Here is a 20266-nt window from a genome sequence, read left to right as displayed (position 1 = left end):
TGTAGACATAGCCCATGTGACAGGGAGGTGGTGGGGCCAACAGCAATGAGGCAAGGTGGGAGCAAAGATGGCTTGGAAGAAATTGTTTCAGCTATGTTGATCTAGCAGTGACCTCACCAAGGTGGGCTGGGCTCTCCTGGCTCTGCTGCTGGCTTGCTGTGTGCCTGGGAGCATCCTTCTCTTTCCATCTGCTTCCATTTCCCCATCTGTGACCTCCTGGCAGTTGTGAGGCTGCAGTCACTCGTCTTTGAAGTGTTTGACCTGCCCAGTCTGATGGTGGTTATGACAACGCTATATCAGAGCTAAGTAGTATAATTATTGTTGTTTTATTGTGCTGCTCAGACCAGTAAAATGGTTGAAAGTGAAAATGCATGAAGGGGAGGGAGAGAAGCCAAGCGGAGGAGGGACAGCAGGAGCCTCAGCCCCTGCTGTCCCTGACACACCACACACCCTGACCTCCTGGGTCCTATTTCTTCATGTTGGTTCAACATTAACCCAGACGGGGCTGGGACTTCTCTTGTCCTGCTCCCTCTTCATTTCCCCTGCAGCTGAGGCATATACCATGAGGCACAGCAGAGTCAGAGTGCTGGGCAGCCTGCTCCTTTTCTGCCTTCTGCACCTCGTGCTGAGCCATGACAGGGGTAAGGGCTCATTGAGTATCGAGGGAAGGGCAGGGGTGATGGGAGGCCGAGGAAAACGAATGGGACTGTTCATTCCCAAGCTGCAGCTGGAAGGGGAAGCCTGTATGAGGGGCTTACAGTCCCTGGAGTGGCCAGGGGTTTGTTCCAGCTAAGATGGTAGGAGTTAGCTTGCTAAGAAGTGGGGAGAGAGCGCGCAGAGCTTCCCTATTGCTGTGTAGGGAGAAGCAGCAGTCCCCAGGTTCTGGGGAAAGAGCTGGATGAGGTGGGGAGAGTGGCTGGCTACTACAGTTCAGTGGATTGTGTTGGGTTATTCTGACTGTATATTTCAAAGCCCCCTGTCTTGGAGCATGAATGAACCTGGGGGGAGGGAAGGGGTATCTTAATCAGTCCTGCGCCTTGTGCTGGCCACATGTGGCATTTCCTGGGCCAGGGACTCACTTTCTCTTGGTGACCTGCTTTATTTATGGGGGGCTATTGTTCTCCACTTTGCCTTTGCCCCTCTGGTTGTCAGAACAACACATGTAGTACAGGCTAGGCCCTATTTCACTCCCAGGCATATGTAATATACTGTGTCCCTGCTCCTGGTGCTCCTCCTTTGTTCCCCACTAGGGCGTCTGCTCCCTCATTCCTGTCTCTCCCTGATGTGGGGGGAGGGTAGGGTTACCATATTTTGTGCCTCCAAATGGAGGACACTCCACGGCCCACGGCCCCGCCCCCAGCCCCGCCCAACCCCGCCCCCTCCCCAAAGTCTCCGCCCCCTCCCCTGCTTCCCGCGAATATTTGATTCGCGGGAAGCCTGAAGCAGGTAAGGGGGGTGTGGGGGGAGGAGGCGCGGCCCAGGCTGGCCCCCCCGGCGTTTCCAGCCTGGGTCAGCTCGGGCCCTGGGGTGCCGGCCCCAGCCGACCACCCCCGGCCCGCCCAGCACTGCCAGCCCCCAGCGGCCCGGCGCACCCCCCCGCTCCCGGCCCCGCGGGCCCGGCTCCCCGCGGGCCCGGCTGACCCGGCTCCCCGCCGGCCGGGATCCCCGCGGGCCCGGCTGACCCGGCTCCCCGCCGGCCGGGCTCCCCGCCGGCCCGGCTGACCCGGCTCCCCGCCGACCCGGCTGACCTCCCGATTTTCCCGGACATGCCCGGCTTTTGGGGATTTCCCCCCGGACGGGGATTTGAGCCCCCAAAATCCGGACATGTCCGGGAAAATCCGGACGTATGGTAACCCTAGGGGAGGGTCCCCTCAGACAGGACCTTCTAACGATCTCCTCTGCCCCACTGCTATGCAGAGGAATGGGAGAAGGCTGAAGCTAGGTTGGAAGTCAGGGTCTCTGAACAGGCAGATAGAAGTGATTTCCCAGCATATCCCACTGAGCTGGGATTGCAAAAAGACGCATGCCAGAGTGAGAGAAACAGCTGCCAGTATGTGGCAGTACAAAGACAGTGAGTGCTGATGCTCCAAGCAGACAGACTTTGGCCAAGTAGTGAACTAGTGGAGTGGCCTTGCCAAAGGAAATGTACAGGGAAGGAGTGGAGGCCTCAGCCATTGGGGCATCTAGGACTGGTCACAGACTTAGCTCATAGATTGCAGGGAGGTTTAGCCTGCACGGGCCTCAGGGTGAACTGGATAGGCCCTATTGGGCCTCTTTCATCCCCTGTGTTCCACTAGAGGTCAGGCAGTAGGAGAGGCTCGCTGGCTGTGTGTGTTCACTGATTCAGACCCATGACCAGACATGCAGAGCCTGCAAAGGAAACGGTTCTTTCCCAGCTCTGTGTCGAGTGACTGGTCAGTGTTCTGGTTTGATAGTTTTCCTTGGGCAGCAGCAAGCGCTTTCCCTGCTCAAGCGCCCGCGACGTGCCAACAGGGGATTCCTGGAAGAGATGCTCAAAGGCAACCTGGAACGGGAGTGTCTAGAAGAGAAATGTAGCTACGAGGAGGCCTATGAAGCCCTTGAGTCCACTGTTCGCACGGTATGTACAGCCACTCTCAGGAAATGTTCCTTCATATGCGTACCGTGAGGAGAGACCAGATAGTCAAGGATCATAGCTTCTAAAGGGTTCATCAAGGGGCTGCCAAGGTGAGGTCCATTGTGTTCCCAGACCCCCTTCAAGGAATGACTTTGGTTCTGTGGCATATTTCCTAATTTGGGCAGGAACTACCTTCCTCTCCTGAAAGGTTAGATCGGTTCTGGTGGCAGCATCCTTACAGTCCTGGGAGCCCTCCTGTCTGACAGAGCGAAAGGGAAAACTCTAGGGAGGTGCCTGACAAGCCCTATCCTCATTACTGGGGGGATGCAGCTTGGTGGAGGTAGAGGTTGGGGGTAAGAGGTTACTTTGAAGGAAATTGGGTATATTTAGTTCTATATGGAAAAAAATGAGCATCACAATGAGTGTAAATCAGTGTGTGCTGGGGGCAGGTGGAAGACAGCTGGGAAAGGTCTGTACAAGGAAACTAAATCTTAGTTGATACAGGGAAGAGCAAAATATTCTAAAAATGAAAAATTAATTGAAAACAGGTAAGAGTGCACAGGAATTAGGCCTAGGTTAAAGTACAATCTGCCCCCTGTCCCATCCCTTCTTGAGGCCCTGCTCACTCCATCCCACCTCTCCATCACTCACTGTCCCCCATCCGCGCTCTCTCACTCATTTTCACTGGGCTGGGCAGGAGGTTGGAGTGCGGGAGGGGGTGAGGGCTCTGGCTGGGGGTTCGGACTCTGGGCTGAGGCCTCCGGGCAGGGGGATAGGCTGTGGAAGGGGAGTATGGGCTCTGCAGTGGGGCCAGAAAGAGGGGTTCAGGGTGCGTGTGGGTTCCAGGCTGGGGGTTGAGGTGTGGGGGGGTGGGTGATGGCTCCTGCTGGGGGTGCGGGCTCTGGTGTGGGGTTGGGGATGAGGAGTTTGGGAAGCAGGAGGAGGCTCCGGGATGGGGCCAAAGGGTTCGGGGGGTGGGGGGATGCAGGCTCTGGGAGGGAGTTTTGATGCGGGAGGGGGCTTATGGCTGGGGGTTGGGGTGTGGTAGGGGGTGAGGGATGCAGTCTCCAGGGATCCAGGCAGCATTTACCTCAGGTGGTTCCCAGCAGTGACTGGCATGTCCGGCTCCTAGGTGGAGGCATGGCCCTGGGGGCTCCGCAGGCGCTGCCCTGGTCCACAGGCGCTGCCCCCACAGCTCCCATTGGCCATGGTTCCCAGTCAATGGGAGCTACGGAGCTGGCACTTAGGGCAGGGGCAGCATGCAGAGCTCCTGTGGCTGCGCCTCCGCTTAGGAGCTGGAGGGAGATGCTAGCTGCTTCCAGGAGCTGCGTGGAGCCAGAGCAGGCAGGGAGCCTGCCTTAGCCACGCTGCACCGCTGACCGGACTTTTAACGGCCCAGTCAACAAGTGCTGACTGGAGCCAGCAGGATCCCTTTTTGACCGGGCATTCCAGTCAAAAACTGGACATCTGGCCAACCTACGCACGCTCTTAGTACACACCAGCAGGGTCCACATAAGCCAGTTAGTGTGCAACATGCTAGTGTGTACTAGAATGTATACCCTTCTAGCAAGGACTAACGTGCCTTGTAGATAAGTCTGTACAAGATTGCTACCAATCAGCCCCTGACTCCTTTGCTTATGATGTATCCCTGGCCCCCAAACTTTGTCAGTTATTTGTCTTTCCAGTTTAGGAGGTTTTGGCACCAGGGATTGTCCCTTACTATATGTCTAGGCAGCACCCAGCACATTTGGGATACTACTGTAATATAAATCATAGAGATAATGCTTGCCACTGTGCCTGACCTTGCAGGGATGGAAGGAGAGAGGAGTTTGTGGCTGGCTGATGTAAACTTAGGGATCCCAAGCCCAGAATGGAGAGGGAAGGCAGCTGACCACAGGAAAGGCCATTACTGCCAGTGTTCCCCACCTGAATTGCTTTGTCTCCAGTCCCCTGCTACTCTCCAAGTGGGGTAGTTCTCAAGGCAGTATTCTGCTTGAAGAGGATTTGACAGCTGGAAACTGTGATGATGCTGAGATAGGTCAGCCAGAAGTGAAATGGGCTGCTTTCAAACGGCTTCCATTGGGGCAGGGCTGTGATAGGAGAGGTATCCCCAGAATTTGACAGGAAAGCATGTGACTCAGTGTCACTTTCTCTCTGTTTCAGAGTAGCAGCCGTGTTAGTCTGTATCCGCAAAAAGAACAGGAGTACTTGTGGCACCTTAGAGACTAACAAATTTATTAGAGCATCTAAGGTGCCACAAGTACTCCTGTTCTTTTTTCTCTCTGTTGTGCTCCAGTATCTTTGATCTCAGCAGGGCCAGAGTTTGCTCCCTGTTTGCCAAGAAGGGACATTCTCTTACTGAGATGGTGTCTGGCTTTGGTTTGAATTGCAGAAGTTAAGGCAGGGCTGAGGTTCCATTACTCGGATCCTAAGTGTTTGCATTTGTTTTGCAGAATGAATTCTGGAGGAAATACACGGGTAAGTTGGTTAAAGTCCTGCAAATGCTTTGATGTCCCACAGGCTGTACTGCTGTACCCCAAAGAGCTGGCTCCCTAACTTCGTTAGCAGGGCCCACTCCCCAAGGCTCTATCCTCTCATATGTTATGCTGACTTGAGCTGCAGTGCTCATTGGAGTGCCTTTGACCTGACAGGTTTCTTGCTCTTGTTTGTTAGAATGTGAATCCCAGAGGAAGCTCAGGACAGCTCTGGATGAGTGTCTGACAGGTAAGAGGGGCTTGGAGACCTCGTGAGCCACTGGAGATAGTGAGTTCCTGGAAACCTGCTCCCAGCACAATTTGGGAGGAAATTCTAAAGAAGCAGGGAGGTCATCAGATGGACAATATCAGGGGGAGCAACAGCACTTAGAGGGGGAGGCAGAGCCCCCTAGACTTTCCTGCCATAATGATCCCCCCACAAACACTTTTTTTTAACATCCTAAAAACCCTGGAGTCCCCCTTGGAATAGCATAGGATAGATGCCCAGCTGCTGCCAGCTCCAGTGAGGAGCCAGTTCCTCGCTACTATTCCCAGCTACCCCCAGCTCCAAATCAAGGCACTGAGATACAGAAGTGAAGTCCATCAGGATGATCTGGGGGTAAAATTTGTTTAAGGTGGGTCTATGCATGTATGTGAGAACCCATGTCACGGATTTGTAGGCTGGTACCTATGGACTCCATGAAAATAGTGCCTCTGATTTCCCTCTGGATCTGACTTGCCCTCTGTTGGGACTTTGGCAGGAAACTGTGTCGCAGGCAGTGGGCAGAACTATAAAGGGACAGTTTCTGTCACCAAGTCGGGGATTGAATGTCAGTTCTGGACAAGCAAATTCCCTCACAGACCTGAGTAAGTCCATAACCCTCTTCCGCACACACTAAATCCCAGCTCTGGTTAGAGAAGCCAGGTTGTGAGGAAGACCACAACTCTGACTGGAGGGGTTCTCTAGGCTGCTAGCTACCTCATCACTCCTTTCTCATAGGTTTAACACCACCACCCATCCAAATGCCAATCTCACCAAGAATTACTGCAGGAACCCAGACAACAACCCAAATGGCCCCTGGTGCTACACCCGAGACCCAGCAGTGCGATGGGAGGAGTGTGCTGTTCCAGTGTGTGGTGAGCCTCAACACTGGGCCTTGAGATATCCCGCTCCCTGGGAGGGAAGAATTTACTCTAATGCTGATACTAAGGACCTCAAGAAAGGGGAGGGTCTGTGGAGAGTGGGTGTGGGAGGGAGGAGTCCTGTGGGGATGGGTGGCGGAGCTATGGCTTGGAAGGCAAAGGCACACTGAGCTGGAGAGGGCTCCCCATTGTGCTGCCCATTCACCTAGCTTGCTTAGGTCCCTCTGAAGTGCTCAATCTTTCCTATTCTTCGCTACTCTAAACAGGGCCGGCTCCAGGCACCAGCGAAGGAAGCAGGTGCTTGGGGCGGCCAATGGAAAGGGGCCGCACGTCCGGGTCTTTGGCGGCAATTCGGCGGCGGGTCCCTCAGTCCCTCTCGGAGCAAAGGACTCGCCGCTAAATTGCTGCCGAAGAATGAAGCGGCATGGTAGAGCTGCCGCTGAAGTGCCGCCGATGGCGGCTTTATCTTTTTTTTTTTTTTCCCGCTTCACCGCTTGGGGCAGCAAAAAAGCTGGAGCCGGCCCTGACTCTAAATAATGTTGTTCCCATAGAGCCTTGCAGCAGCTGCATCACTGCTGCCAGCCGCATACATTCATAAATCAGGAATGAATAAGTCACATTTTTTTGCCTACTTTCTGTTTTTTTAAGTAACCATTATGGCAAAACCATCCCTCCCCTATTTGTGTGTGATACTTTCAGGTTCAAAACACACACACACACTCACTCACTCACTGCTTGACCTCCGCTTATCCTCTCATCACCGAGGGGGTGGGGAACTGCCGTTCTCAGTAGTGCCAGCCCCAAAGGTTCCAAAATCATGTTAGACATGAAACACGTGTGAGATTGCCCCCAAAACCATGATTTAAATATAGAGAGAGTCCAAAAAACAAAATATAGGTTTTGGGTTATTTTTTTTTTAATTCCTGCCCCCTCCAGTGTGTGGGGGGGTGACAATTGGTGGTACCAATGGTCCCAAATTGATTAAGGTGATTTTTGGCACCTTGCTGCAGGAGCTGTCAGCCCCCATCTGCCAGCCTCACATCTGTTCCTGCAACTCCAGGTATTCCTCGCCCCCTCCCTCTTCCCAGGCCAGGTGTTGTAGGGAGGGAGAGTGAAGGGGGAAGGCGCAGAGGAACTCTGCTGTTCCCACTGCTCACAGGAGGGGAGCAGAGCCATCCAGAGCTGCTGGGCTCTTTCTGCTCCCTCCTCCCCTCCTGTGAGACTGGCATGGGGGCGGGCAGGTCCTGAGGGGATAGCTCTGCCGGCTTCCCCAGGCGGTGGGGCAGGCAGCCAATCAGAGAGGGTTTTACCTCAGGCAGAGCTGAAACATGAGAGGGTTTTGGCCCTGGCCAAAGGCAGGTGATGCATGAAGCACTCTCCAGCCTTGGCAGTGCTGTGTCCTCCTCCTCCCTGCCCCTCTCTCGCTTGGCAGCTGCCCCCCCCCCTTGTGCTCTGCCCCCGGCTCTCCCACAGGCTGCTGCACCCCCTGGACATCCACTTAGTCTTCCCGGTGCAGGCTGCAGCCCCCTGCACCGCATTAGCCCAGCCCCTCTCCCCAGTGTCCTCTCTAGCTCCCTCTAGAGTGGCAGCCATCTTCCTTGAGATCAGCCTGGCCTCAGTCTCATTGAACAGATGGGATGTGATAGCCATCTCGCTAGGAGCAGCCTCATGTCCACATGCAGAGTCTATCAGGAAATGGCAGCCGTTGTGCCCGGAGTCAGCCCTGCTGACAGTAGGCAGTGGCAGCCCTTCTGATAGGGGAGCTTTCAAGACTGAAACTAGGAATAAGAGCATCTGAATATATATATATTTTTAAATGCCACTGTTCCCCTTTGCTGGGGGAGACTTGGCCACTAGTCCCTGTGCTGTTCTCTGCTCCTTGGCCAGTTTCTGACCCATGGCAGAGGCTTTTACTAGCTGACTCTCCCTTAGCCATCATCTTGCTTACATGCTGAGAGACTAGCACGTTAGAGAGGCATCATTTCCCTTCATGGATGGTGCCCTGGTTGCTCATGCAGGGCAGGAATTGGCTACACTGGGGAGGGGCAGCTTCTTGGAAGCTAGGCTTGACCCTGCTGCTGCTTGGTCAGGTAGCTACGATATCACAGATGTGCCTGCTGCTGTCACAGCAGCTGCCAGCACTGGGGCTCCAGTACTACACAAGGAGAATGAAAGGAGGGTGAGGCCAAGCTACAGCTGCACAGTACCTCTCCTGGTGTCTGCCTGCCTGCCCAGGAAACTGGAGCCCTGCTCCCCATGACTTGCTGCCAGGCGAGACCTGTGAGAGAATGAGTACAGAACTAATGGACTTTGGGGCTGTGAAGAATATTTTATGTCTCATTGACTGAGGCAGAAATGTTTTGAGGGGGCCTGTGGTTTGGAAGCTGGCTGCACATCACTGCGAAGGGCTATCTCCCCATGTGCTCGAAAGGAGTGGAAGGCTGTGGTAGCTCTAGCTCAGAACTATAAGTGGTTTCTTGGGTAACCCTCCATACAGGGCCGTCCTTACCCATACGCAAAGTACGCAGCTGCGTAGGGCACCAGCGTCCTGCTCCAGCTCCTGCTCCACCTCTTTCCCCAGGGCCCCGCCCCAGCCCCACCCCCCACTCCCCTGAGGACTCCAGAAGCGGTTGGTCCTGCACTCACCGGTAAGTGCCTGCTCCGCTCCCCTGGCTCCCAGACACGCAGCCGACGAGTGCTGGGGGACGGTTCTCCCCCCCTGCCCCAAAGCCTGGGAGCCAGGGGAACAGAGCAGGCTGGGGCCAGGTCACTCCACTTCCCGCAGGAAGTGCCTGGGGCATCAATATAACTGCCTTGTAGGGATTCTTCCCCTGAAAATGCAAACACACTGAAGTTCCATTAATACCTGGGAATGGCACAGAGAAGTGGGATGAAGGTCTGTTTCATTTTACTTTGAGTGAAGCAGCACCCCCAGGTGCCTCACTGGAGAGGAGGGGGCTCCTGGGCTGTGTGGGGTATCCCATGGGATTCAGGGAGGGGACTCCCAGACATAGTGGAGTGATGGGACATAATGAAGTGCTCTGGGGCCTGCTGGAATCTGGGCTGTAGCCAGACACCAGCACTTCCCACTGCAGGACCACGAGTCTGATAACGGCTGTCTTGCTCCTTCTCTTTCAGGTCAGGACAAGACCACAGTTCCATTTAGTCCCCGGTCCCCTCCACTGGACAAAACACAGCAGCCATGTGAAACGGACAAAGGGATGAATTACCATGGGAATCTCTCTGTCACCGTCTCTGGGGTCAAGTGTTTGCCATGGGCCTCAGACAAGGCAAAGGAGCTGTCCCATGGAAATACATTTTCCCGAGAAGTGAAGCTGCTGGAGAATTATTGCCGGAATCCTGATGACGATGATGAGGGTGTCTGGTGTTATGTGGATCATCCAAATACTACCTTTGAGTACTGTGACCTGCACTACTGTGGTGAGGCGTGTCAGTGGGTATGGGGCTGCCATGGGGATCTTGGGCCTGCAGGGTGGGAGAAATTCACAGTAGCCAGGAGGATACAGTACTGTGGTGAAGGGACCCTGTAGTGAGGAGTGGGTGGGCCACAGCCTCATGGGAGGCTACACGTATGGGATTAATCTGTTTACATGAAGCCATGCATGTGTGGGTCACATGGTGTATGTATACACATGTAAGACTATGCCTGAGGTTTGAGGGGGCCCTTTATTGACTGACAACCCCATCCCCCTGCATCACCTCATTATGTGCCCCCATATTCCAGCTAACTGGATGCTGCTTATTAGTTCACCTGTTGGCCAGAGGTTGGGAAGGAGAATTAGTGAACCAATGGTCTTGCTTAAAAAAGCAATATTTCCACCAACCCCACTACGTGTGGGAAGGGATGGTGCCACTTCTGAAGTCCCTAAGTAAAACGCTGGAGCTTTGCCTCTGAACATCTCTGTCTGTCTCTCTCAGCAAGGCCTCTGGATGAGATTGACGAAGTAATAGCAGGGAGGACCATTACCCAACAGCATCAAACCTTCTTTGATGTTAAGACTTTTGGTTCAGGTGAAACAGGTGAGCAAAGGACCCAGGAGGCACAAAAATAGCACCAAAAGTGCTGCAGAAGCTGCAATTCCTTCCCACAATGCATTGTTACTCAGAAAAAAAAGCCTGTTAAATGCCTACTGCTGAAAGCAGAAGTGGATGTTAAAACTACTTTAGGTTCTATCTAAAAAGCTCATCCAAAGCTAGCCTCCAGTTGTGAGGAAGCTCCCAGTCCTTACAGTCCCAGCTTTCCCCAGCAGGAGGTGCCATGAGGAGATCCCTGCTACTTCAACCCTGGTTCAGAGCAAGAAGTGCTGTAGGAGAAGGTGCAAGACTGCTGGCTTTGGGAGATCTTCCAGTCCCAGCCTCTCCCAGCAAAGAGCACAATAGAGAATGAGTAGGGTTACTGTCTTTTGAAATGCAAAAAAATCATCACTTCCTACCCTCCCACCCCCAAGGCAAGCCTGCCACAACCCCAACCACAAGGCAATTCCGCAACCCCCCCCCCCTTCAACAGCCACTTATAGTATATAGGGAGAACATCATCGATAACAAATGGGCATTTGTTTTATCAGCACATTTTGCCAGCCACCCTTTAGGCTGTTTCGTTAACCAGTTGTCACTGAATGTGCATTTTTTTGCATTCTGATGTGAGCTTTATTTTTTTATTGGGGGGGAGGGGAGTAGTAGGATCACTCACACCATTGCCCTGATCTTCCATTATTTAATATGCCTTGCATGTCTCTCAATCCTGCATGACTCAAACCCTCTCTCGCACGTGCAGTGTGCTTGCATGTTGGAGGGCAAGGAAGCTTATATTTTCAACAGTTTTGATTTGTTATTGCTTAAACTGTGGAAGTGGGAACACTGCAGCATTGTTAGCTGGACACACAAACTTTTAACATTAGATATCCCAGTGTAGTGTGGTGATAATGTAAATCTTTAGACCCATATGGAAGAAACCAGGCAGATTACATTTATTTTTCTGGTAACTGGCAAATTCATAAAAAAAACAACAGCCAGGCCAGTCAAATACCAGCCAGGTGGTAACCCTAAAAATGAGGCAGCTATCAATTACTCCCAGTCAAGCATGTTGTTGTCTGTAGAGTGGGTCCCCTGTATTGCAAATCAGGCAGAGTAACAGAGACAGGCTGCCTGGTTTTTCAGATTGTGGCATCCGTCCCCTGTTTGAGAAGAAACAGATTTCTGATAAGAGTGAGCGTGAGCTGTTGGACTCCTACATTCGGGGCCGGGTTGTAAAGGGGGAAGATGCAGAAGTTGGCAGTGCCCCCTGGTAAGTACTGTTGCTGCAGTTCCTCTACAGTCTTTCCTTTTAGACCGGGGAAATCAGGAATCTGTCAGCTGGCATGGTGTAGTCAGCCAGCACCACCTCTACTCAGAGCCCTTTCTGGGGTTGACTTGGCAGCACTACTACAGCTGGACAGAGACTCCCTCTTTCCTTTGGAGCCAAGTGCATGGCTGCCATGGAAAGGGAAGCACGCTGCAGACTGTGTGTTTCACCCTCATCCTACTTGTTCCAGTCCTGCAGGCACAGGTCTCTGTTGGTGGCCATGGCAGGGATTAGAAGTCTAATTAGATGGGGAAAGTGGCAGGGGAAAAGTACCCTTCAGATAGGACTGCAAGGAGAATACTCATCCTCAGTTCCAGGTCCCAGGGTCCTAAGAACTAGACCTGACTCATGCTAGGGGAGTGCTGTCATGGTCTCCTGGGGCAGTGAGGGCAGGTTTCCCTGATCATGCCAAACTGCTGTTCCTGCAAGGTACGCAAGAACATGCAGCCAGCTGAGCCAGTACCCTGGGTAAATCTCTCACCTTCTCTTCCCATCCCAGGCAGGTGATGCTTTTCAGGAAGAGTCCACAGGAGTTGCTGTGTGGTGCCAGCCTCATCAGCGACCGCTGGGTCCTTACTGCTGCCCACTGCCTCCTTTACCCACCCTGGGACAAGAACTTCACCACAGATGACATCTTGGTGCGGATTGGGAAGCACCAGAGAACAAAGTAAGAACTTGAATGGGGGAGGGAGGGGGAAGCAGATGGAGTCCCCCATGAGTGTAGTGGGAAAATAAAATTGGGGTCTAGAGAGGATGTCATCTGGCATTATGGGAACCCGCGTGGTGAACCAGACTGTCAGGTGCTTCCCCAGGTTATAGTGGGTTCCCGTGAAGATACCACTCATTGAGGCTCTGCTGATCCCAGAGTCTAAAGTGAAAGGGAGGGCAGTTTGCACCCCTCCCAGGGCCACTCTTCCTTGTGAGAAGGATGGTGCTGCAAGCCAGCCAGAGGGCCAGTAGCCCCCAGAGCTCACAGCTGCTGCACAGTCACTTCTCTCCTTCCGTTGGAACCGTTTCAGGTACGAGAAGAACATAGAGAAAATCGCCCTGCTGGATAAAATCATCATCCATCCCAAGTACAACTGGAGAGAGAACCTGGACCGAGACATTGCACTGTTGCTGCTGAAGAAACCCATAGTCTTTAGCGACCGCATCCACCCTGTCTGTCTGCCCACCAGAGAGCTGGTGCAGAGGTGAGGAGGCTGGAGGGAGAAAGCAGCCCCAGAACCCCAGGGAGCAAGGCTGCAAATGTCTCCTTTGGGTCTACCTGAAGGATCAGGAAAGCCCTAGCAAAAAGCAGGATGCATCTTTTGTGCTGGTTTGCAATAGGGGAGCCAGTTGGTGAGGTGCCCCTCCAGAGTCTGGGCAGTGCTAGGCTATAAGGGTGACATGTAATATTTCCATGTGCTTTAACCTTGCTTCTTCCTGCAGCCTGATGCTGTCAGGCTTCAAAGGGCGGGTATCTGGATGGGGCAATCTGTATGAGACCTGGAGCTCTGGCACCACCGCACTGCCCTCAGTTCTGCAACAGGTGAACCTCCCCATAGTCAGCCAGGATACCTGCAAGGCATCCACTAACATCAAACTCACTGAAAACATGTTCTGTGCAGGTAAGTGCTGCTGGGTGTGCAGAGCTAACTGCTGCACATGGGGGCAGTGATGGATGGTTCAGGGGGCAGAGTTGCTCTCGGTACCATGTGCCATAATGCAAGGGCTCACTTAGATCAACGTTTACTGGGCAGTAATTAAGCTATCCTAAAGAAATAGTATGCCCAGGGCATGAATGAGCCTCTGGAATTCCCAGCCTATGTAGGAGATGAATAGGGGGACCAGACAGCAAATGTGAAAAATTGGGACAGGGGATGGGGGGTAATAGGAGCCTATATAAGAAAAAGACCCAAAAATCAGGACTGTCCCTATAAAATTGGGACATCTGGTCACCCTAGGGATGAAGAATTTAGAGCCATGAATAAGGTTCTGGGGGATCAGCTGGTTGTGAGAGATGAGATAGAATGGGGCTTGGAATTCTCCCCTCCCTCCTGTACAGAATTAGCAGAGTCTAGCATTAGGGGATTCCGAGGGTTTGGCTGTAGTAGTGGTCAATACCTAGGATACTGAATGTGAGGGAGTGACTGCCTGAGCCTGTTTTACATAGTGCTTCATTCAACTTGCATTGCTGAAAATATTAGTGTTAAACAGCACCAGCTGAGGGCAGAGACTGCAGCATTTGGAGGCAAGGAAACAGACTTTTAGATAATGAAAACAGAGGGAGGCTGTTCCAGAGCTGCAGCAGAGAGCCCTGACCCTAGCAGTGGTGATACCAATAATATAGGACGGGGTGGGCAAACTTTTTGGCCCGAGGGCCACATATGGGAATAGAAATTGTACGGCGGGCTAGGAATACTCACAAAATTGGGGTTGGAGGGGGCGGTGAAGTGTGGGCTCTGGCTGGGGGTGAGGAGTGTGCTCCAGGCTGGGACTGAGGGGTTTGGAGGGCGATCAGGGCAGGGGCTCTGGGGATGAGGGGATTGGGGTGCAGGAGGGTGCTCCAGGCAGAGACCAAGGGTTTTGAGGGGGGATTTAGGGGTGCAGGCCACAGGCAGCGCTTATCTCAAGTGGCTCATGGAAGCAGCAGCATGTCCCTGCTCCAGCTCCTACGTGAAGATGTAGCCAGGCAGCTCCCATTGGCCACAGTTGTTGGCCAACGGGAGCTGCAGGGGTGGTGCTTGGAGTAGGGGCAGTGTGCAGAGCAGTCTGCCCCTACCCATTAGAGCAGCTAGGCTATGGCACTGCTTCTGGGAGCCATGTAGAGCAGCCCCTGGCCCCACTCTCCCAATGGGAGCTTGAGGGCTGGATTAAAATGGGTGGAAGGCCATAGTTTGCTCACCCTGCTATAGGAAGAAATCAGGTGAGAATAGCAAAAAGTCTTTTAAGGGGAATAGAATACAGCAAAGCTAGGGATGATCTTAAATAAGGGCAACTGAATCCTGTAATAAAGAGGGGAGGGGATTAAATGAATGCGAGAAGACTGACTGGATTTTGCTCAAAAAAACTAGGACTTAGAGTAGGGACCTACAATATCCCAGGCCAAAGCTGTAGTGTGTGTGGGAGGGAGATCACAGTAAATGGGAGTCTGGGGCAGTGTACCAATCCAGGGGAGAGGAGATGGAATTAAGGCAGCACTAGAAACAGAAGGTGGGGGTGGCTATAAGAAAGCACCTTTATTTGCGCTTTTCAATGGAAAGATACTAATCAAGTAAGCTGGTAGCTTTATGATGACTAACACAGAGGGTGAGTAAGGGCATGTTTGGAAGGGCCATACTGTTAGTACCATTTCCCAGACTTAGCATCGGTGTAACATTAAAGGTACAAATGAAGAAGTAGAGAAAACAGCCCTTTGCCTCTTCTCCTGTAGGGTACGGGCCTGAAGACTCCAAGAGAGGGGATGCTTGCGAGGGGGACAGTGGGGGCCCTTTTGTCATGAAGGTATGTGCAACAAGCATGGTGGCTTTGCTCATAGGAGACTGTGGGAGTAGGTTGCCACGGAAGCCTTATAACATTAAGAGGGCTGAAGTGATAGTGGGGAGGTGTTCTCTCAAATGGCTGCAGATGCAGTTACCTAAACAGTAGATCTATTTCTGGTTTTGAACTGAAGAGAAATCCTGATTCATCAAGCTTCATGCATTCTCAGAGCACCTGTGAAGAGTTTAAGGGAGTGATAGCTTGCCTGAGCAGATCTACACCAGCTGGGTATCCAGCTAAACAGGTGACTGTTAGTGCTCCCATCCAACTGGGCTACAGCTATCACTGCTGAGCTCTACCTAGCCCAGCTGGAGGTCTAGGCTGGCTAGGGCACAAATCTCACTGCTCTTGAGGCTAGCCCTATGTAGAGTACTAATTTATTTTCCTATCTGTCTCTGTAAGAGCCCAGAAGAAAACCGCTGGTATCAGGTGGGGATCGTCTCATGGGGAGAAGGCTGTGACCGTGATGATAAATATGGATTTTATACACATGTATTCCGCTTGAAGAAATGGATGCTAAAAACCATCAACAAATATGGGCAATAAAGAAAGCATCTGTCACATCTCAACTCTTACAGCTGCTTTAATTTGTAGCAATATGAACACTAAGGAACCTGAAGTAAGATGTCTAGAGGTATTCTCTGGCACCATTGCCAATAAAATGGTTATAGCAACAATTGTACCTGCTTTGTATGTTGGCAGTGCTGAGAACAGAACTTGGTTCCATCCAACTCTAATCTGTGTAATTAGCACCCTAGCATCAATAAGGACATAATGTGTATTAAGCAAGTCAGCTTACCAATCTTTACCGCTGCCCCTAGAGATAAGCAAGTCACATTATCCCAGTTGTAGACAGAGGTAATGCCTAAAGTCACAAACCAAGAGACCTTGATTATGTGCTCCTTGCCAGTTGTAGAGCATCAGCTTCTAGCAACTAGACTGAGCCTACAGAGAAGAACACACTAAACTGCTACAAGGGGGCAGTTAAAATGCTACTATAAAAAAACCTCACCCTCAGCAACAGGAAGGCAAGGGGCAGCTGTCCAACAACTCCAAGGAAAGGGTATTGTATGAGTAGAAGACAGGGGAAGCCCCCTAAACAAATACTTACAGTGTTCATCTTCGAATAAGCACTTTGCTAGTTAGGTGGCTGGGGCTCTTAGCTAGAACCACTTTGCACACACCCCACACACACACTGCCCCAAAATGGCCTGTTCTCTGACCATCTTCATGTGTTGACAATGTAGTCAGTGTAAACGGTTGTGCTGCAAGGGAAAGATTGCATTTTTGAAAAGGGATTAGATAGTAGGTTAAGAAGAAGGTTACTTAGTTTTTCTGAACTGCTGGGATGTAATTAAACCCATCAGAACAATTGCTGGATGCTAGGCTCCCTCTCCCCCACTAGGTAATCTAAAAGTCATTCCTACAGCAGTATAGTGAATCTGGGACAGCTAGTGTGACAAGGCTGAGAGCAGCACCATATGGAATAAGGGAACACTTTAAAACAAAAAAAAAATAACTTACAGGGCTATGAGGTGCTTGTTTTATACATTTAATGGCCTCTGCTTACAAGAGTCTGGAGTAAAATGTCCTGACTATGAAAACAGTTGTCAATTCTAATGTACTTAGTCTAACAGTAGGAAAATGAGGAAAAAAATAGACTAGTTTCATGTCTGGTACAGTCACTTTAAAGGCAGACTTGTTACACACTTGTTTTGAAACAAAATTTAACTAATGGGATGAAAATATTTGCAATAGGCTGATTAGTGTGCTTTTTTTTAATTAACAGCCTACATTTTACCTATCAAGTAATTCCTGGCCCAACCATACACCATTAGCCAAAAATAAGCTATACTGCAGAAGCAACATAGGGCAAAAACCTTAGATAATACTGGTTTCTACCATTGATACTTAATTGCTTCTGAACTTAACATCCAAAATAATATGAAATGTAAGTTAGTGTTGTACAGGTTTACAGGCATTCCTTTTACTTCACTCACTACTGCACCAATTGGTAATTACAAACAGAGGATGCAGCATTTTACAACATATAGTAATGTAACAGCAGAACTGAGTCAGTCAGCTACTTTGAGACTTAGTGCAAAAGGCAAACCATAACCCAGAAAGTAACTGGCAATTTATCAGTGCAACACAGCACTAATTGAGTGATGACAGCAGTGGCTCCCATTCCAGCAAACACAAACTGTCCAGCTACACCCTGTCAACACTTTGCCCCAGCTGCAAATTGTCTGAGTGCTCTGTCATACCCTTTTCAATGGAATAGAGCTATGAGGCCACCCTCTGCCTAGAATTATTTTCAGAAGAACTCGACAAAAAGCCTAGCAGGAATAGAATAGGGGTGAGAAGTGATGGACACCAGCTGGCCACTAACATAAGAAGGGGATTCCTTCCATACTACACAGACTCACTCCAGGCACTAAGTAGCAGGTTACTGCCTCACTAGAACTCTAGCCCCATCATTTCTGCAGGAGAGACTTGCAGAAGCTGCAGCACAGAATTGATGTACAGACAGTAATGATTTAAATTATATTCTTCAGAGATGCCTTAAAATTCAGCCAAGATTAGTTAAATGCCAGCCCTGTGGTAGGAACTGCTGGCTTAGAGAATAGATCTTGAAGCAGCACCTTTTCAGGGAGCAGAGATGAACCTAGAAGCAGAAATATACTACAGAAACCCTCTGTACCATGAGTATCACAGGATACAGCTCAACAACACATGCAAGTCATAGTCCATAACAAGTGTGCTGAAGCCAACCATCACATTAAACAGTAAGCAGTCAATGCAATATGGGTCAAAATTTTATGCCCAAGGATTTTTGTGGGAAGTAGTAGCCAGAGGAAATGTCCTCTTACTAATCACAACCAATGGCAACAATCTTCAAAAAGTGGTATTACCACAGAACTTGTAGACATTTTGATTTTAGCATGCCATCACCCTAAGCAGATTCTTATAATTGCAATGGTGGTTCTGTAGGCTGGGATGCACTTGCATATACACGGCTACATGACGGAAAACCCCATGAGCTTTGACTCCTAGCTGAGAGTATTTTGAACATGGGACACCGCTTACCTATTCTGTAAGAACATTTCTCTCTCTCAGTAACCTCTCTTGAAGGGGGCAGATGTGTCACTGCACTTATTCACAATGGGGACTATGCCTGCTCTTGGTAGTGACTTCACAGGGCCTGTAACTTGAAGTTGCTAGATAGACTAACAAATGTCTAGCAAAGTCAATAATCCCTTTCTACTTCCTGAATGTTCTTAGGAAGAAGTTGAAAGGCAGCCATATTAACAGCAACAATACTGCTGGTAGAAATAAAAGGCTGAAAAGTCCAGGGTTCCCTTCCAGGAATAGTAGCAGCAGCAGCAGCGCAGGGCAGTCCATTGCTGTATTCAGCTCAAGAGCTGCTGGTTTCAGCTCAGCAATACCCATTCACTAGCATCTAAGAATACACAGTGGCTTCTATTCCCATGGACAGTCACTGCTGCTCCTACAGGGACTGGTATAGTTAATGCAAACTTTATTTACAAAAGACACTTAAATTAGTTACGCCATGCCATGCGTCCATACAGAATCAACAGTTCAAGGATTACATGGAGAAGAATTCACAAAATTAAAAGTGAAACCACTAAAGAGCTTCTAAGAGTTAAGAAAAGATCTTAATACAATTTTACAAATAAAAAAACCAAGGTATGAGAAGCTAGTCTGAGCAGGAGGACAGCTGTTTACAGGTCTGTACACTACACCTAATACACAGACAATCTTCTATTGTCAAGAGATGCTCACTGAGAAGCAGAGTATGTACAAATACTTGTGCCACAATGACTCAGATCATCCCCCAAAATCCACTGTATTATACATAAATCAGTTTGTATACACTAGGCCTAAATGAGGTCCCTTTAACTATGAAGACTTCTAGTTTAGTAAACTAAAGCTGAAGACAGCTAAGCAGCAGCCATGCTCTCTCTCAAACAGCTTCATTTGCGACTGCTTTTTATTCTCTCCAGTCTTTTTTTCAAGTCATCAATATTGGCTGCTGTGGAAGAGGAGGAAGAGGTGGTGGTTCCAATGCCAGAGGAGTGAGTCTGATTGGAGTCTAGGTCCAAATGCTGGTAGTGCTCCCGTGACTCACGGAGCTGAGAGAGCTTACTGTGCAGCATATCCGTGGAGGATGCAACTGTAGGGGCTGCTGGTTTGGACAGCAGTGATGTCAATGGTGGTCTGTCTTCCTGCTATGGGGTGGGGAAAAGGAGATGTTATTTAAGACACTGGAGGGCAAAAGCTGCGCAAGAAATCCACACCATAAATGGATGGCTCCTCTCCCTCATGGGAAACATGCTGAACAGAGGAAGAAAAGGAGCAGTCCAACATTAGTACAGTGTATACGTTCCAACTCCTCCATTTCCAGGACAGATTATATGTAAGCTATTGCCATGGTGCATTAGCTACTTGGAACCAGGAGGTCACCATTTAGTGTTAGTGGTGACCAGAGTGAATCGCATGCTTCTCATGATCACTTGCATTAAGCACAAGTCTTCTGAATTACCTGTATGTGTGAAAAGCTTTCTACATGTTTGGGCCTACCTACCTTAGAGCCTAAATCTTTGCTTAATCACTTACTGCTTCTCATCTCAATTAACTAAAGGAGCCAAAGGTCTGCACTATTGTGTACTACTTAGGATTTAAAGCGAAGCCCATCCTCGCACAACAGCTCTCATTCTCTTCAGAGATGATAAAAATCAGTTCCCATTTCATTGGGAAGGCCTGCTGCGATCCTGCAAGTCTCCCACTGTATTTAAACACTCAGTGTAGACAGCGGTGCTCCCACATATGGCACCATGAGGACTCTGAGGAATTCTGAAGTAACTGAGCAGAAAATAAACTTGGGATTGCCTGACAGAATTCTTCTGCCATCAGGTGCTTCAGAGTCAAGTCACTGCTCTCCTGGGAATCTGCAGCTACAAAAGTCAGTGACAGAGTTGAGTTTATGTCTGCACCACATGCCATTTTGCACTCAGCTGTAAACTGATGTGCATGTCCTATCTTAAAAGGTAAGGGTAGTGTTTTACCTAAATCTATACCACCTAATCCTTGTAGCTATTCCTGGAGTTACCAGTGTGTCTAAAGTGGCTGGCAGTAACCATCTTT

General features: G+C 50.3%; 2 protein-coding genes across 10 annotated transcripts in view; one reads left to right on the top strand and one right to left on the bottom strand.

Moving 5' to 3' along the window:
• Positions 1 to 226: 226 nt before the first annotated feature.
• On the top strand, positions 227 to 15774 carry F2 (coagulation factor II, thrombin). 3 transcript variants are annotated; one of them, XM_034769527.1, is made up of 14 exons: positions 227 to 641; positions 2436 to 2599; positions 5050 to 5074; positions 5270 to 5320; positions 5832 to 5937; positions 6071 to 6207; positions 9352 to 9654; positions 10153 to 10254; positions 11392 to 11518; positions 12075 to 12242; positions 12595 to 12768; positions 13007 to 13185; positions 14991 to 15061; positions 15500 to 15774. In XM_034769527.1, the coding sequence occupies exons 1-14, from the start codon at positions 368 to 370 to the stop codon at positions 15641 to 15643; spliced, it is 2025 nt and encodes a 674-aa protein (XP_034625418.1). In that variant the 5' UTR covers positions 227 to 367; the 3' UTR covers positions 15644 to 15774. The 3 variants fall into 3 exon arrangements, with proteins under 3 accessions (XP_034625418.1, XP_034625417.1, XP_034625419.1); XM_034769526.1 differs by having other exon boundaries at positions 2397 to 2599; XM_034769528.1 differs by having other exon boundaries at positions 500 to 641; positions 2453 to 2599; positions 15500 to 15771.
• An 859-nt stretch (positions 15775 to 16633) lies between these two features.
• CKAP5 (cytoskeleton associated protein 5) overlaps positions 16634 to 20266 on the bottom strand; it is a 100018-nt gene continuing 96385 nt past the window's right edge. For 6 of the 7 annotated variants that reach the window (XM_034769520.1, XM_034769521.1, XM_034769522.1 and 3 more), the window contains one exon: positions 16634 to 19350. In XM_034769520.1, the coding sequence (XP_034625411.1) occupies positions 19096 to 19350 (255 nt within the window). In that variant the 3' untranslated portion in view covers positions 16634 to 19095. The remainder of the gene's footprint in view (positions 19351 to 20266) is intronic. The other variant, XM_034769524.1, reaches the window with a different exon arrangement.

The sequence above is a fragment of the Trachemys scripta genome, chromosome 4, assembly GCF_013100865.1.
Source record: "Trachemys scripta elegans isolate TJP31775 chromosome 4, CAS_Tse_1.0, whole genome shotgun sequence".
NCBI classification, from domain to species: domain Eukaryota; kingdom Metazoa; phylum Chordata; order Testudines; family Emydidae; genus Trachemys; species Trachemys scripta.
Note: the sequence above shows the minus strand (reverse complement) of the source record. Positions and strands in the feature narration are given on the sequence as shown.

What these genes read in the sequence shown, in the direction of transcription:
- F2 (XM_034769526.1), top strand. Translation starts at nt 368, where the DNA reads ATGCATGAAGGGGAGGGAGAGAAGCCAAGCGGAGGAGGGACAGCAGGA. An exon ending in AAATTCCCTCACAGACCTGA is followed by an intron (nt 5,938 to 6,070) that starts GTAAGTCCATAA and finishes CCTTTCTCATAG; the next exon opens with GTTTAACACCACCACCCATC. An exon ending in ACCAGAGAGCTGGTGCAGAG is followed by an intron (nt 12,769 to 13,006) that starts GTGAGGAGGCTG and finishes TTCTTCCTGCAG; the next exon opens with CCTGATGCTGTCAGGCTTCA.